The sequence below is a fragment of the Misgurnus anguillicaudatus genome, chromosome 8 (assembly GCF_027580225.2).
Source record: "Misgurnus anguillicaudatus chromosome 8, ASM2758022v2, whole genome shotgun sequence".
Classification (NCBI taxonomy): Eukaryota; Metazoa; Chordata; class Actinopteri; order Cypriniformes; family Cobitidae; genus Misgurnus; species Misgurnus anguillicaudatus.
Window position 1 is genome coordinate 3418938 of NC_073344.2, and position 17460 is coordinate 3436397.

The 17460-nt window shown below is 37.1% G+C and overlaps 1 protein-coding gene across 10 annotated transcripts in view; it reads left to right on the forward strand.

The window, feature by feature from the left end:
• farp2 (FERM, RhoGEF and pleckstrin domain protein 2) overlaps positions 1-17460 on the forward strand; it is a 360413-nt gene that overhangs the window by 29485 nt on the left and 313468 nt on the right. For all 10 annotated transcript variants that reach the window (XR_012370688.1, XR_012370689.1, XR_008646476.2 and 7 more), the window contains exon 2: positions 13023-13282. Coding sequence is in view for 6 of the 10 variants with exons in the window: in XM_055213942.2 (XP_055069917.2) it covers positions 13082-13282 (201 nt within the window). In the remaining 4 variants the exon portion in view is untranslated. The remainder of the gene's footprint in view (positions 1-13022; positions 13283-17460) is intronic.

Below are 17460 nucleotides of genomic sequence, written 5' to 3' on the forward strand. Positions count from 1 at the left end.
TGAGGGTTGATGGTCTTGCATGTTTTGCATTATCAACAGACTTTTGATACCTATTGTGTTCTATCAGGTGATGAACTTAAATGTCTGACCAAGTTTGTTGTGGTGAATGCAGGGCTCTCAGGTTTTATTTAAAAGTTTGGAGTGAGATAACATCTGTTAGGGGAGGAGCCGCTCTGCCCCACCAAATTCAAAAGTTTTTGCTAGCAGTTGAATGTTACCTATTATTCATAACTGACCAGCACAAATATAAATTATAACAATTGGTAAGTCTAATAAAAGACTTATTAATTAAATAAATTGCTCTACATATTAAAAAATACAAATTTATCAAAATTAAACTGAAATCTGTATTATATACAGTAGGATTGCAGCACTTGCCATCAGCGTGTATTTTATGCTGTGTTTAAGAGAGAGATAAGGTTACATGTTACAGTACTACATGGCAATAATAATGAAATACATCTCTGGTCCTTTCATTAATTTCAGTAAGCCTAGTTTCAGTTAGTTTCAGGTAAGCTAAAGCTTCTGATTGCAAAGCAGTTGGAGAGTTTTTTAATAAATCTAGCATAATTTAACACGTATTTGGCTATATTCAAGAAACCTGCGTTATTTACAGCATTTATCGGATCTTGCTCTTGTAACTTTCATTCTATGCGTGCATGCGCCACACATCCACGTGATTGACAGCGAGAGAAAAACTCAAGATAGCTAAACTCAACAGATAACTTCCCTGCGCCTCGTACATTAATTGTATATAGCAGGAAAAGTTATCAGTCTCTTAGAAATACAAGGTGTGAGTTAGGGCTGTCAATCTTCCTCTATTATCCCATTCGAATTTCATTCATTATTTTTTTTTAATATTCGATTTATAATCGATTATTTAATGCTCAAATTTGACTTATTTATATTTACTATGTATCTATCTACACACATTGTAAAAACGGGCTTATGCATTGCCAATGCCACTATTAGCTCGTATAGTTGACTTGTTTTAAATTATGTCCACTAGAAGACATTTGCAGTATTACTAATAAACATGTAATTATTTAAAGCTCCCGTTCTGTCTGTGATTTTGAAGCTTTGATTATGTTTATAGTGTGCAATATAACATGTGTTCATGTTTCACGTGTAAAAAAACGCGGTATTTTTCACACAATTTACTTATTTGTATAGCGCTGTTTTCATGGTCCTCAAAACAAGCTGATGTCTTCCTTGTTCTATGAAGTCCCTCCTTCAGAAATGAGTATCGAGTTCTGATTGTGTAGTTTGTTTAGTGTGTTGTGATTCGATAGCAGCTTAGCTTAGCAGAGCCGTTTGAGCCAAAGCTGGTAACTGACGTATTCCTGTGGGCGGAGTTTAGTCCACGAACTGTTTTACTGACGTCATTAAAGCAGGAAATAGAGGGCTGTAGTCCAAACCGGCGTTCGTTGTAGGCTTTTAAAGAGGAATTCTATTGAAGAAAACATATCGCCTGGCAGTGAACTTTGAGCTTTATCATTTTACAGGTATTATTTATGCTATTATAGCAACATTACACACTAACTAGGGTTTTAAAAATGGTATCAGGAAGAACGTGACCTTTAATAACAGGTGATAGCTTTCTTGCTAATTAATGATTAAGCTTAGACACAAAATTAACAAAGTTGTCAACTTTAATGAACAATTTCATTATCAACGCAGTTCTCTTTGTTCACATATGAGGGCTGCGTAGATCGCATACAATACTTACACACAGCACACACATCCCCTGGCCTCCAATTTCACTATTCTTTTTTCATTTAAACACACCTTAGAGGAAGTGTGATCTTGAACAAGTATTTTGTCACTGGTCAAAAAGACAAACTTATCCAAACAAATTAGCATTAAAGACATTCCCAAAACGGTCGTCCATAGCACTGAGAGCGGTTTTCTCCTGACACTGTCCTCTTCACCTTGGCTGCTCCATTCTCGTCTTCCTCATAACCTTCCTCCGCAATTGCTATCAGCTCCGCTTTCTCTTTCTCACGTACCTCCTGCTGCTGGTCTCGTTTCAAATGAATTAGCCGATGGAAACGCGGGTCGAGGAAGCTAGCGGTATTTAACAGCATAAATGCGTTAGATAGTGAACATATCAAAAAAAATTAAATTCCATTCGAATAGTAGTTTTAACATTCGATTAGTATTAATTTTTTTAATGTTCGAATTATATTCGATTACTGAAATTCGTTTCAACAGCCCTAGTGTGAGTGTGTAAACTGACTGAAATGCGTGTATCTCCGGGGCGGAACTGCAACAGATCCAGACCGGAGCGGATCCGTTCCGGAGCTTATTGCTTTCATGGAGTGAATGAATGCGTGAGACTTGAAAGCCCTGCGAATGTACTGTTGTTTGTTGATTAACTTGTCCTATACAGAAATTGCAGCTTGCAATCTTAATCGAAATGCTTTTACACAAAAGACATGTTTGTGATTTGATAAAAATATTGTCTGCGCACTTCCGCAAAAAACGTCCAAAAAAAAACGTCCGGTTGCCAATCGCGCATAAAACGTTCGGTTCCGATCTCTGTCTGGTCAACCGGTGCATCCCTACCAAAAAGTTCTATTTTGGTCTCAACTGACCACATGACTTTCTCCCATGACTCCTCTGGATCATCCAAATGGTCATTGGCAAACTTAAGATGGGCCTGGACGTGCTGATTTAAGCAGGGGAACCTTCCGTGCCATGCATGATTTCAAACCATGACATCTTAGTGTATTATAGGGATGTGCATAGGGATGGGAATTGATAAGAATTTAACGATTCCGATTCCATTATCGATGTTGCTTATCGATCCGATTCCTTACCGATTCTCTTATCGATTCTCATTGGGTGAGGGAATAAGTACAAATTTGTATGTTTGTATTAACTCGCTTTAATATCTGCTCAGAAGACAGAACAGAGTATACACAAATTATGTGTAGCAACCTCAGAACAAACTTAAAAGTAGGCAAGCTACTTCTTAAAGTAAAGTCCAGGGACCCATAGCCTAGGGCAGTGTTTTTCAACCAGTTAATATGTGATAGGACTAGGAATTAATAAAACAACTAGACTGACATAAAACATGCAACTTTGATCATGCACGAATATTTGTTATTTTCTTTTGAAAAGACATGATGCTGGACAAAATACAGCAAATACAGCAAATTAACCTACCAAAATGCTAAGGCATCTACTGTGGCAAACGGATGCAAACACTTTATCACAAACTTAGTCACTGCTTGGCAGAGGTGGACACTACTTGAGTATTTTAGTTTCATTTTCCAAGCATCTGTGCTTTATCAGAGTGTTGTCTTGGGAAAAATTGACTTTACAAAATAAATTTCACTACATTCTAATGCATATAATCATACTGTGTATTCCTTTTATATTGCATATTAAAATTGATTTAATACATAATTACATAAAATTTTTGTACCTTTACTTAAGTGGTAACACTTTATTATAATGTTCATGATTTAACATTAGTTAATGTATTAACTAACATGAACAAACCATGAGCAATACATTTGTTACAGTATTTATTCATCTTTGTTAATGTTAGTTAATAGAAATAAAGCTGTTCATTGTTTGTTCATGTTAGTTTACGGTGCATTAACTAACGTTAACCAAATTTTAATAAAGTATTAGTAATTGTTGAAATCAACATTAATAAAGATTAATAAATGCTGCACAAGTGCAGTTCATCATTAGTTCATGTTAACCAATGCAGTTAACTAATGTTAACTAATGAACATTATAATAAAGTGTTACCACTTAAGTAAAAGTAAAAAACATTACTAGATTTTCAATGTACTTAAATATTAAATATAAACCAAAAACTTAATTATGAAATTATGCACGAGAGATACTTTCAGCTGCCTCTGAGCCAGGGTGAGAGCCAGCTAGACTCTGGCCGTCATCAATTTGATGGACAAAGACAATGGAGTTTATCCGTATAGTAAAAGTTTACATAATGAAATGGCGCTCACATTAACATTAACACATTACCTTCGGCATTCATAACATTAGCTTTTGCTATCATTTTAGCGATTAGCTGTGTTGTGTCGTCCACTCACCTGTTCTTAGTCAAGATGTAATGTTAATGCTCGTATGGCTCTCTGGTATCTCTTGACATTTGATGTTTAAAGATGAGATGAGGGAACTTGTGACGGCGCTGTACATTTTGCATCTGACTGCCTGTATTTCTGTCCTACCGAAGTGAATCCCAAAATCACTGCATTCTTAAACCATAGTGACTAGGGGTGGCACGGTTAGGGGAAAAAATCAGAACCGTTCGGTTCGCTTGGCTCGGTTTGGAGTGTGTGAGTGCGCACGGTTCGACGGTTCATGGCATGCGCAATGTATGCAGCCTTGTGCCCTGTATGTGACCTCAGATAGCGTGTTTCCCTTTCGCGAATCGCGTGAAAAAAGAGGTCACTGGTGTGGAGAGTGAGTGCTGCAGGTCATGTTACTTGTAGAAATGGCAAGTGGAAAGGAAGTCTGCCCGGAGTTGGAGGATGCGCCAGCGTCGTATAAGTTTGGTGTGTGAAAACATTTTTTATTTCATGTTACCTATGATGACAGCGGAAATAAAACAATAGATAGAATTGCAGTCTATGGGTTAAATTAGTTCGAACAGCCACACGCGACCGCCTTCTCTCTGCCCATTTATCTAATCTGAGGTACTGAACACAATGTTTTATGTCTTTTCTGACTTCTGCCGGGCGGGAGCATACGATGAACAAGCGCTATTTTTAGCCTTTCATTGATAAAACAAAAGCGGCTTATTTCCGCATAGTTTCATTTTACTATTGTGTGAAAGTTGCACGATTTTATTTCATAAATTGCCCCTCAAAGTAATCAGGACAGAACTGGTCAAAAACTCTGCAGTATTTAGGCAGCTTCTCAGTGATAAATCTTTGAGCTACACTGAAGTTGGCAGTTTGATAAGTGCAAGTTATCTTTGTGTGCTAAAAAGGAACATAAGTTCATGTAGATGGCAATACACATTAGGGCTGTCAATCTTCCTCTATTATCCCATTCGAATTTCATTCATTATTTTTTTAATATTCGATTTATAATCGATTATTTAATGCTCAAATTTGACTTATTAATATTTACTATACCTATCTACACACGTTGTAAAAACGGGCTTATGCATTGCCAATGCCACTATGAGCTCGTATAGTTGACTTGTTTTAAATTATGTCCACTAGAAGACATTGCGGTATTACTAATAAACATGTAATTATTTAATAACAGGTGATAGCTTTCTTGCTAATTAATGATTAAGCTTAGACACAAAATTAACAAAGTTGTCAACTTTAATGAACAATTTCATTATCAACGCAGTTCTCTTGGTTTCTCTTATGAGGGCTGCGTAGATCGCATCATTAGTTATACAATACTTACACACAGCACACACATCCCCTGGCCTCCAATTTCACTATTATTTTTTCATTTAAACACACCTTAGAGGAAGTGTGATCTTGAACAAGTTTTTTGTCACTTGTCAAAAAGACAAACTTATCCAAACAAATTAGCATTAAAGACATTCCCAAAACGGTCGCCCATAGCACTGAGAGCGGTTTTCTCCTGACACTGTCCTCTTCACCTTGGCTGCTCCGTTCTCATCTTTCTCATAACCTTCCTCCGCATTCGCTATCAGCTCCGCTTTCTCTTTCTCACGTACCTCCTGCTGCTGGTCTCGTTTCAGTTAGCTGATGGAAACGCGGGTCGAGGTAGCTAGCGGTATTTAACAGCATTAAATGCGTTGGATAGTGAACACACAAAAAAAAATTTTTTTTTAAATCCCATTCGAATAGTAGTTTTAACATTCGATTAGTATTATTTTTTAATATTCGAATTATATTTGATTACTGAAATTTGTTTCAACAGCCCTAATACACATTCTCTTTTTTTGCCAAATAAATGAAAAGCATGTTGAAATCATCAATGTCTTCCCTCTTGCTGTATCAAAATCTCACCTGGCTTTCCTCAGAGATGGTCCCAATAATGTGCTTAGTCAAATTCAGTTTGTGCATGATTACATGATATAACTTTTTTTAATACTGTATCCTAAATTATGGATAATTTATACATTAATAAGATAATAAATTTCTGGAGTGTTAAAAAAAGAAAAAATAACAACAAGAACCGTACAGAACCGAGAACCGTGACCATAAAACCGTGACACGAACCGAACCGAGGGTTTTGTGAACCATGCCACCCCTAATAGTGACTCAGTGATGTGAGCATTGCGCGGGTTGCCATGGCACGGGTGCGCAGACTTTATCTGTTTGTTTTTTAATCATGCATGGTAACGTTACTGATGTGATGTCATACATACGGCGGTCTGTGAAGCTCAACACACTGTCAAACACGCGCACCCAGTTTTTACTACCACAGCCGCTTGTAATGCTAACCAGACATCCAAATGGTGCCATAATCACAAAAAAGAAATAAATAAACCCACATGATCATCGTTTTCATGATCGATCATCGATGCCTTACCTTTCGATGATTTCTTACCTTTCTTAGGATCAATGAGACCCCACGAGGTGAGATCTTTCATGAAGTCCCAGTCCGAGGGAGATTGACAGTCATGTTTAGCTTCTTCCATTTTCTAATGATTGCTCCAACAGTGGACCTTTTTCACCAAGCTGCTTGGCAATTTCCCCGTAGCCCTTTCCAGCCTTGTGGAGGTGTTCAATTTTGTCTCTAGTGTCTTTGGACAGCTCTTTGGTCTTGGCCATGTTAGTAGTTGGATTCTTACTGATTGTATGGGGTGGACAGGTGTCTTTATACAGCTAACAACCTCAAACCGGTGCATCTAATTTAGGATAATAAATGGAGTGGAGGTGGACATTTTAAAGGCAGACTAACAGGTCTTTGAGGGTCAGAATTCTAGCTGATAGACAGGTGTTCAAATACTTATTTGTAGCTGTATCATACAAATAAATAGTTTAAAAAACATACATTGTGATTTCTGGATTTTTTTTTAGATTATGTCTCTCACAGTGGACATGCACTTACGATGACAATTTCAGACCCCTCCATGATTTCTAAGTGGGAGAACTTGCAAAATAGCAGGGTGTTCAAATACTTAGTTTCGTATGTATGTATGTATGAGGGATGGGCATTTATCTCATTTTTTTTTCATTTCAATTAATCCATAGGTCTGAAGAATGAGTACTCGATTAACTGGGGGCGGGGAAATCAAAGGGGCGGGGCATACGCGTAATGGTGAAAATGAAAATATTTTTATTAAAAACACTCAAATTAAACCTTAATTTTGAAGAAGCTCTGACAGAACAATGAATACATACTTAGATTAATGAATTAACAAGTTAACAGACAAAGATCATGGGCGACCTCGCCATTACAGCCGAACGCTAACTGTTTAAATTCATTGCTCATTTAAACAATACTTAGTCAACTAATGTGGTCAACCAATACACCATTTAAAAGATAAAACTACACAGATTCATTTGTGTGTATGCTTTCAACAATATGAATAACTTAGGAGTTTTTGGTTATTCTGTATGAAGAGTAAAACAATGCAAAGCTATAACAAAGCGGACGAATCCTTACCTTTTGTGTTCTAGCAACGAGATGTCTGGTCAAATAATGGTAACACGTATTGCTCTTCTAAGAAAAGTAGTCCAGTATCCAATATCCATAGTAAATATTTGCACAAAACACACTGAACGGTTAAAAAAAGGGTATGTCCATTGTTTACACCCTGATATCCGGTAAACATGTCGTCATACTCCCGTTCACTCGACGATTATGTCTTTCTAACACATTTTCCGATAAATCCAAACTCGTCAGTGCATCTAGTAGAGTGTTCTAAACAAAATGAGAGGAGTTCAAGTCATTTCTGATTAAAACTACCCTGGCAAACTTGTAAAATAGTGAAAGGGGGCGTGTGCTCCAGGTAGCGTTTGCTTGTGCGTATGCAAAAGTTTTTTATAAAAAAAATGGACAAATGACCAATTGAAATCATGTAGCGTCTAGTGACGTGTAGCTAATGATATGACGGATACGCCCATGTGCATATTTGCATAATCGCTTGTATATTACAGTGTTGTTATATGTGCGTAAACATTAGCTCTCCAGAGAGTTACGCACTCGTGCTCGTGACACATACGGCTTTGAGACTCACCTGCTTGTTAGCACTGTTACAATGGAACAGCATCGTGGACAGAAGTTTTTTTCTCCTACTGCTGCCTTGGAAGAACTTATGCGAAGCAGTGATGAAGAAAATGTTGAGGATTCCGGAGAAGAAAGTGTTTCCAGTATCGACTCGGAACAAGAGGAAATGTTTTGATCCTTTTTTAGATCGGTAAGTTTATAAGTATTTCAGCGATCTGTACTGTATTATTCTTACTCCGTATTGTTTAGTGAAAGACGTTTTATTACTTTGACTATTATACCATATTAGTGGATTGATTCATCGTGTAATCACGGTGTTATTCAATAGCTGATATAGCGATATAACGTTATAACGTATTTGAAGGAAGACTATGTGCAAACGAGGGCAAAATGAAACATGTTTTACTATATGTAGAAAGTAAAAAGATCTTGTGTCAATGGGAGGAAAATGCAGTGAATATGTGATAGGTCTACTGTGTGATATTATCAGTTGCATTAGAAGATGCATCTCTAAATTGACATTTGCAAATGTCAATAGGGATGCTGACACTTCTGATGAAGAGCGGTTACCAGAGGCCTCTGGACCACAGACAAAGCATTCCTGCCTGTCTAAAACATCTTCACCTGTCTTCACTGGTGCCAAGGGAAGAGGAAAGAAAACACATATAGAATCTACTCCATCTGACTCACCCAGTACTGTATGTTTGGTGAAAATACAATGCTGTTTTGTGCATATTTATTTAGAAAAGAAAACTGTACTTCGAGGCAGACTGTTGACAAATTATTGTAAGATGGTATTGTGAATGTGTGCAAATAGCATCACTAGAGCAGGCCTGATGGTACATTACTCTGATAGTAATAATCCTAAAGTGTTAACTTTGTGTATGAATAGAGCAGGGATGATGGTACTTTACTCTGATAGTCATAATCTTTGTATAAAGTTTGTAGTTTTGACTCATGTCACAGCACTGCCAAGCTATGTGCAATAATTTGTAAATTTGTAAATTTAACTAAATAAATTCAAATTTGTAATTGCAAAATGCAAAATTATGTCAGTGAATAAAGACATTGTTTCATTTCATATGAGTAAGTAATTGGGTGTCCTTTTGGAGCCTTCAAATAGCACACCAAGAAAAATGCACATAAATGCCTTTTAAAATACATCCAAAAAGTTAATATTTTCCAGGAAAACAGTGTATATTATTCTGTCACATACTAAATATGAATAAAATGTCTGGAAATGGTCAGATAAGCATGTAAGACCTCAATGTAGAAGGTGGTAACCAAGTGTCCCTTTGGAGTCTCCAAGTGGCTTTGTTTGATAGACACCCAGACATACACTAACAAAAAGCTTGTAAAACCCCCATTTTTTATTGTATCAAACTTCAAATTTTAAAAATGGACTGTTAAGACCTGTGGTTTTAGATTTTTTTTTTTCAGTTATACAGTATATATTATATTTTACAATTATATTTTCAGGCTCATTTACCACTGGCTTGTTAATTTTTTTTGCCATAGAAATGTAAAAATGGAAATTTTTCAAAAGAGAAAAAATCTTGAAAGCTGTATTTCTGCAGCCATATTTATAAAATAGTTAATGCTAGAACAGTTCTGCATTTCTAAAAGTTAAATTTGAAGTGTTAGCTTTCAAAAAACACCATGGTTGTGTTTGTAGACAGTAGGATGCATGAGCAACAGCCTTTTTATTTTGGGTATGCCACTTGCCAGAGTGGGGGGGGACTGGCTAGACGTCTAAGAGGTTAAATGTTTTTTTAACAGAAACCTCTTACAGAAATAGCTGCGTAATGAAGTGAAACTAAAGGGTTAATAAGCACAAACTGATGTGTTTCTTTACTGATGCACTCTACACAATATTAAGCCTTATTTACAACATAAATGTATTTATTATACAACATGCATCTATCTGCATAAAATGCAAGACTTCAACTAAGTTTTCAACTAAGTTATGTACAGAAAGTTTAACTCCCGTTGTGGATGTGCACCATAAACGGTGCGCTTTTAAACACGTCCAGTCAAAGCACAAGCTTCATAACATTAAGCAGCTTTAAGTTTTTTGATATCATTTTAGTGATTAGCTGTCTCGTGTTGTCCTCTCACCTGTTGTCGGTCAAGATGTATTGTTAATGCTCATATGGCTCTCTGGTATCTCTTGACATTTGATGTTTAAATATGAGATGATAATCCATTGAACTTTTGACGCTGTACATTTTGCACCTGGCTGACTGTATTTCTGAAAATCACAGCATCCTTTTAAACCATAGTGCCTCAGTGATGTGAGGTGTGGCCGGCTTCGTAGGATCGGCGAGATAGGCACGTTGACGCGCATTACGCGGGTTGACGCGTGGCGGGTGCGCGGAATTATCTGTTTTTGAATCATGCATGGTAATGTTACTGATGTCATAACCGGTCTGCGTAGCTCGACACAACGTCAAACACGCATCTCCAGACCAGTCTTTACTACCACAGGCACTTGTAACACTAACCAGACATCCATGTGCTGCCATATCCACAATAAATAAATAAACCCACATGATCATCGTTTTCGCGATCATTCATCGATGCCACGTCTGAGTACTCGTGCCCATGGCCGGACTTACCATTGGGCTTGATTGGGCTTGAGCCCAGGGGCCCCGGCCAATAGGGGCCTCCGTGCCGGCTTGCGTTCGTTTGATTTGTTCAGTCGTTTTCATTTATAATTTTACAGCCTATTGGTTGGTGCGGAATTGATTGGTGCTGCATTTAATTCGTTAATATATGTCAGTCATCTTGGTGCTGAATATGACGCCCTGCGTTTACTGCTTTTGAAACCCACAGATGCTAGTATAATAGCGAATACGCGAAATGAGAGTCATAAATAAGCTTTACAGATAACGAGAAAGAGCAACGCGAAAATGAAGCGCTCCGTATGAAAGATTACTAGAGTAGGTCTTGTAACTCTGTTTTTTCTTGTTTGTTTGTAATCTAACGTGATACGCAGCAGGTATACGCAGTATATCCACTAGTAATGGTCAAGGATTTCCGTATACCCATTTAAAAAAGCGTGAAAATACTTAACAGTGTGTGACAAACCTTTGACACTTTCATTCATAAATTGACATCTGAATCACTCACCATTCGCATGCTCCACTTGCTACTTTGGCTGGTTGAACCTCATATACAGTCGGCTATTTGATATTTGGTACATTTAACTTCATGCGGCACTGCGCGATCCGATCATTATATGAAATCAAATTATCACGGCGCAAAAGTGATTGTAAAGCAGACGGGTGTATTCACTTGGTTCAACAACAGCCAAAAAATTACATCAAGTACCGCGAGAGCTCACACGGAGAAGTCTGCTTTCTAGTCGCTCTCGCGGTACTTCGACATCATCACCAAGCGGTCTGCGTAGCGCCAAATGAAATACAATCTGCTCGAAGTCTGCAGCTCACACGACCCTGTAACCAAACAGTTTCTGTGGAAAAGTGAACGAGTGGAGCAGGGCTACGAAACATAACAAAATCCGGAGAGTTAACAACGCACATATGATTATGTCAACATTTAAATCATCAGTCCAGTTTATTACTTCATCTGGAGGCGAGGATTCACTAAATCATGGCCATGTTGATGTCCTGATGCTTTTTGATATAATCCACTAGCTAGCTAGACTAACTTTGCTGTAGTTTCTCTTTCAGCATGTTTGCTTGTGCTTAACAGAATCACAGTTTAAACTTCTGAAAAGTGTTCATTTTTATATCTACGTTCAAGGTTTTAATGTATTACGTTCATATCAGACGCAAAAATTAATTAATGATCATCTTCTCCACTTTGGTTTTTGGTGTCTAATATTACATGATGGTCTTGTCATAATTATTAAATTACATCCTAAAATATTTTCTTTTCACTGCACCACTTAGGCTATATGCACAAAATACGCTTGTTGATTATGGTTATAACATTATATGGTGTGTAATAAGGTGAATGTTAATCAAAACATATCATTCTCTTCTTAAGCTAAGTCTAACACAATGATTTTAAATGTTGTTATGGGGTATTTTTTAATGTGCATGATTAATTTGGATTTGTGACATCCCTAAAATACATGATTTAATTTTAGACTGGGCTTATGTTCTGCTTTAGAGATATAGGGGCAGTTTCCTAGTCAGGTTTTATCCTAGTCCAAGACTAAAATGCATGTTTGATCTGTCTTAATTTAAAAACATTTTGCACTGATATATCTTAACATATATCATTGCCATTGTTTTGTCTCAAGACGCACACCAGTGATGTTTTTTGTAAGGTTTGTTTGTAAAAACTACTTGAATGCCCTAATATAACCTAGCAATAGGCCTAGTGCTGGATTAATCTAAACCCTGTCGGGAAACTTCCCTAAAATGTAGTTCTATGATATATTTTTTATTTTAGGTTGTTAAATGTATGTGCACTCTCAGAAGATAATTTACACAAGCTGTCACTGGGGTGGTACCCTTTCAAATAGTACACCTTTGTACCTAAAGAGTGCATATAATGGGTAAAAATGTACCTATATCTGTACCTAAATGGTAAATATTAGGACCCATTTAAAGGGTACCGTCCCAGTGACAGCTTTTGTACCTTTTGTTCTGATAATGTAGGGCCCAAAATTTATTCAAGCCCAGGGGCCTCCACCCTGTTAAGTCCTGCCCTGCTCTTGCCCATCCCTTGTGTGTGTGTGCGTGTGTATGTGAGATCACCTTTTTCACCCCTGATGAGTTTACACTCCTGAATTTTGAGGTGAACATTACTAGATTATCCCATGGTGTTATATGCAGCTATTTAACTAGCTATTTGTTATTTATCATACATATTTTCTTATGTGCTCTCTCTAGGTTCGGAGTGTGTATATATGTGTGTGAGAGAGAGGGGGTAGGCTGCATTAGGAGCAGCTATGGGTGAGATCGGGGGTACCTTCCGGGCCCTGCAGACCCCTGGCACACGACTTGGGGCTCAGTATAACACTGGTATTAGCACTCTGGAGCCCGGGCAGAGCCTCTACTCATATATGGGTGCAGGAGGTAAAGGCTACAGCAAAGGCCTGCAGATTCGTGTCCAGGGCCTGGATGGTGCTCAGGAATTCTTTGAGCTTGAGGTTAGTCATATCAAATCATCATTTTAAATTTCTATTCACCCTCAGTTGTCATTGTTGGCTGGGTTGTTGTTTTGTTTGTTTGCACTGCTGAAACCATCTATAAACAGCAAGTGTATAATTATATTTTGTATATTTTGCAGTGACAATATATTCTGTCCTATGTTTAGTAAATGAATAAACTTTCATTCAAACAACATAAACATGCTTACCAACATTAAAATCGCTATTTCATGCATTCTGACTTATTAACAGTGGTGGACGAAGTATACAAAAGTATTTGCCTAAAAATGTACTTAAGTACAAAAGTACTGTGATTTATTATGTCTGTATCATTTTGTCACGAAACTCAAATTATGTAACTCTCTTGGCTCACCAATCTTTTCATAGAAGGACATTTATTAGTCAGACACTGATGTCTATCATAAGCCTAAAATCTTAAAACCAAAAAATTACATTTAGCACCAAATGAAATAACAGGATTTGAGAGCAGTAAGTCTCATTTCAAGATTTATTTTTTAAATAATGTAACAGTTAAAGGCCCTGTTTACATAGAGCATTTGCGTTTTAAAATGGCATTTTAAAATGAAAACGAGCCTCGTTTATACTGCCATTTTAAAAAGAATCTTCACCACACTATACATGACCATAAACGCATGAAACATGACCAATCACGTAACTGGGCATGCGCATAAAAGTGTAAAATAACTTATTACTCTAATAATAGCTTACCTTTGCGCATTTATGCAGCCTAGGGGTGTGCGATATTAACAAATATCATACCTGGATCTTTTGCAGCAACTACAACAGACACTATTTTTGAACCTATAAAAATGTGTTTGGGAAAGTCTTATATTGTTCTAGCTTTTATAAACCAAACAGAAAGGTCTTTATGATTTAAGAAGGAAGCATTCAAGTAAACAGTACTAAACGGTAGCGAACTTGAAGCAAAAATAAATGTCAGCAAATGCAAACTTCAATCTAACATAATAAGAGGTGAAGTATAGCTTTAGCCTACAGAAATGCTTATTGCTTTAATGTTAGGGAGTTCCTCTTCAACCATTTCACACTGTTATAGGGTATTTATAATAGTTCTTTGTTTGCAGTTTATATTTATGATCTTATACAGTAGTCCATTTGAACATTTTCGTACAAACTGACTGTATTCTTCAGAAAAACACCAAATAACTTATATTCCCTTACCTGTGGCTGTTCAGTGCGTGTGTGTTCCCTCACATGCGTTCTCCAACAAAAAAGCGTGGATGGCTAAACTATTAATTAGGTCCGTGCATGTCTTCCGCTAGCAACACAAATAGCAAAAAGCGCAATCGACTAAACGAACATTAAATATTAATATGACGTTGATTTTATTGTTTTTATAAATTTATTTTCACAAAACGTATCAACAAAACATCGATTAAAATTAAGAAACAAATTATATGAAACGAAATTTATTTTAAAGTAGCAAACAAAACTTAAACTCGAAAATAATGTCTGACCCATTACAATTCTCCCTTCATATTGGCCTCTACAGTCATTCTCTCGTAATAAGCTAACTAAATTTAAACAAAACATAAACAACATTACAACAATATTCAAACTCAACAATACCCAAACATAAATATAAAACAGACATTATAAGGATACATGTTAAAACAATCTGATATAGCGTTAATAATAGCTGGTTGGTAGATAATTACTATTTTTGGCAAAACCTCCGTTGCAAACCTCCATTTACCTGAATAAAAATAATTTTTACTTTGAAAATGATGCGCTGTCATGTTAACATCAGCTGTTCCTTTACATAAGACTCCATCTACGTTCATTTACACTGCAGCGCAACATCTGAGTTCTCAAACTAAAACATGGTCTTCGGCGCTTGCGAACGAATCCGTTTATGAGGGTCGAAAACGGAGGCGTAGTGTAAATGAAAGCCGTAATTGTGGCAAAAGTAATGCGTTTTAAAAGGTAGACGCATTAATGTAAACATAGCCTAAGTGTAGGCATCAGTGGTGACTGGTGCTAAAAAAATTTTGGGGGGCGCAAACACACTCAAAATCAAACTTTTACTGTAGTAATGCAGTAATCTTAATAGCCATTTATCAGTTGATGAGTATCATTAGGCTACTACTTAGCTAAAATGCTGAAAATGTTACAGTTGAAATCAAACGCACGAAATAAATGTACTATATATCTGTAATGAACTAATATCAAGGTAATCATTCCCACACACATGCACGCACGCACGCACACACACACACACACACACACACAGAGGTTGCAATCTCCGTCATTTTTTTGATAAACAGCGTTGTAAAGAGTCATTCACAGTCAGTTATTATCCGTCATTTCATGTTTTAATTATTTTCATTTTCGTTCACATGTCCATTTCTAATCATAAACTTACACGAGCATACAAGTCAAATGTGTAACAGATAAACAGATAAACGGAGACCGTGCATCACTTTACATGTTTAACATCACATGAAGAAGATTAATTAATGTTTTTTTCTCACAATGACAGCGGAGGCAATAAAACACGGAGCTTTATGCTGAACAGGCAAATATGAACAAATCCAAAACACTACTGCGATTAAAAATATCAATAAACATGTAAAAATCTGAATTGAACTAAACTCATCTGAAACCATCTTATGTAATAAACGCATGATGGCAGATTAATGCATACTCTTGTCATTAGATTTTGTATCTTTACCTTAGACAGGCGTCTTGTTGCAGCGCTCCTGTAGTGTTTAACTTAAGCAGCCATGCGCAGACCAATCAGTGTATGACATCAAAATATCGCGAGAATGTTTAGAAACCAGGGCGTCATTTGAGCAACACACTGCCACCAACTGGACATACGTATGGGCAATCTGCCAAAATGGCGTTCAGATTTTTCTATATCCTGCTTCAATTTTCTCCTTTAAAGACTTTTCGTTTAACGCGACCGAACACACACAAAAAGAGACACTAAAGCTGCCTAATCACAGGCTAGTACATTTCTTTTTGCTTTTATAGCAATAGCACAAGCACATTTTTCCCTCACAACAGACTAAGTGCATACAGTTCATCAGCTCAATCTGCATGGTTTGTGAAGTTCCCTTAAAAACAGTGGTTTTCTTGTGGGTGCTTTTTTAAACTCTACAACAACAAAACTTACAACAACAAAGTTGACTAAGCCACGGAATATACCGGATTATATGAGCTCTCGCTCTCATTATGTCCACGTAACACAAGCTCAAACGCGCCACAAAAGTTCATGTCATGCACGTCTATCATGCATTCAGACTTTAAAACAGCAAACAGGGAAAAAAATAAAACTCAAGACTTACATGATATCCAGCTAGCCAACTCCGTTTGCCATGAGAAGTGGTGGAGCACACAGACTGCCATCATTTGACTCCGTTGGTCGATCTGGTCCAAGCTCCTTAATCCTTTATTTATTCATCAAATAAATACCTTGTATATGGTGATTTTGTAAGGATAAAATCTTATTTTCCTTCGTCTCAAGATATTTCACTTGCTTTCACTGATCTGTACTGTAGCTATCAGTTAACACAGCAATCTCCAACGCGGTTATTAGACTCTGAGAACGATCCAATCACAGGAGGTAAAAAACATTAAAAGCAATATTGATTCGCTTACAACATAAGTGGGAGTGTTTGGGGCGCACAGTCCTGCGCCCCAGGGCGGATCCGAAACCAGCCACTTAGAGCTCAGCCTCAGGTCACATGTTTTTACCCTTTTCCCTGACCTACATAGACACTAATTAGGGGTGCGCCCCAGACACACAAACATATGACACAAACACAACAAACTCAGTTTTGATTTTTAATTATTTTAAATAAATTATAACATGACTAACAGTGAAATAGTACAACTAAATGATTTTATTTTGTATTAATTTGCACTATATATTTAACTTTTTGGTAACATGTTAAAGTAGCTTTCCTCTCTGGCCAGCTTTAAGGGGGCGGCGCCCCAGCACCCCTAGTGACCAGCCGCCACTGGTAGGCATAATAAAAACTTGAAATATAGCTGCAAGCAGCGATGGCGGGCTCTCGCACGTTTTTTACCACTACACGAAGCCTCCGAGAAAGCGATGCACGGTGGGCATGTGAATCAAGTGGGTAAATATCAGTGGACTATTTCATGTTGCTACTAACCCATTTAGGTAC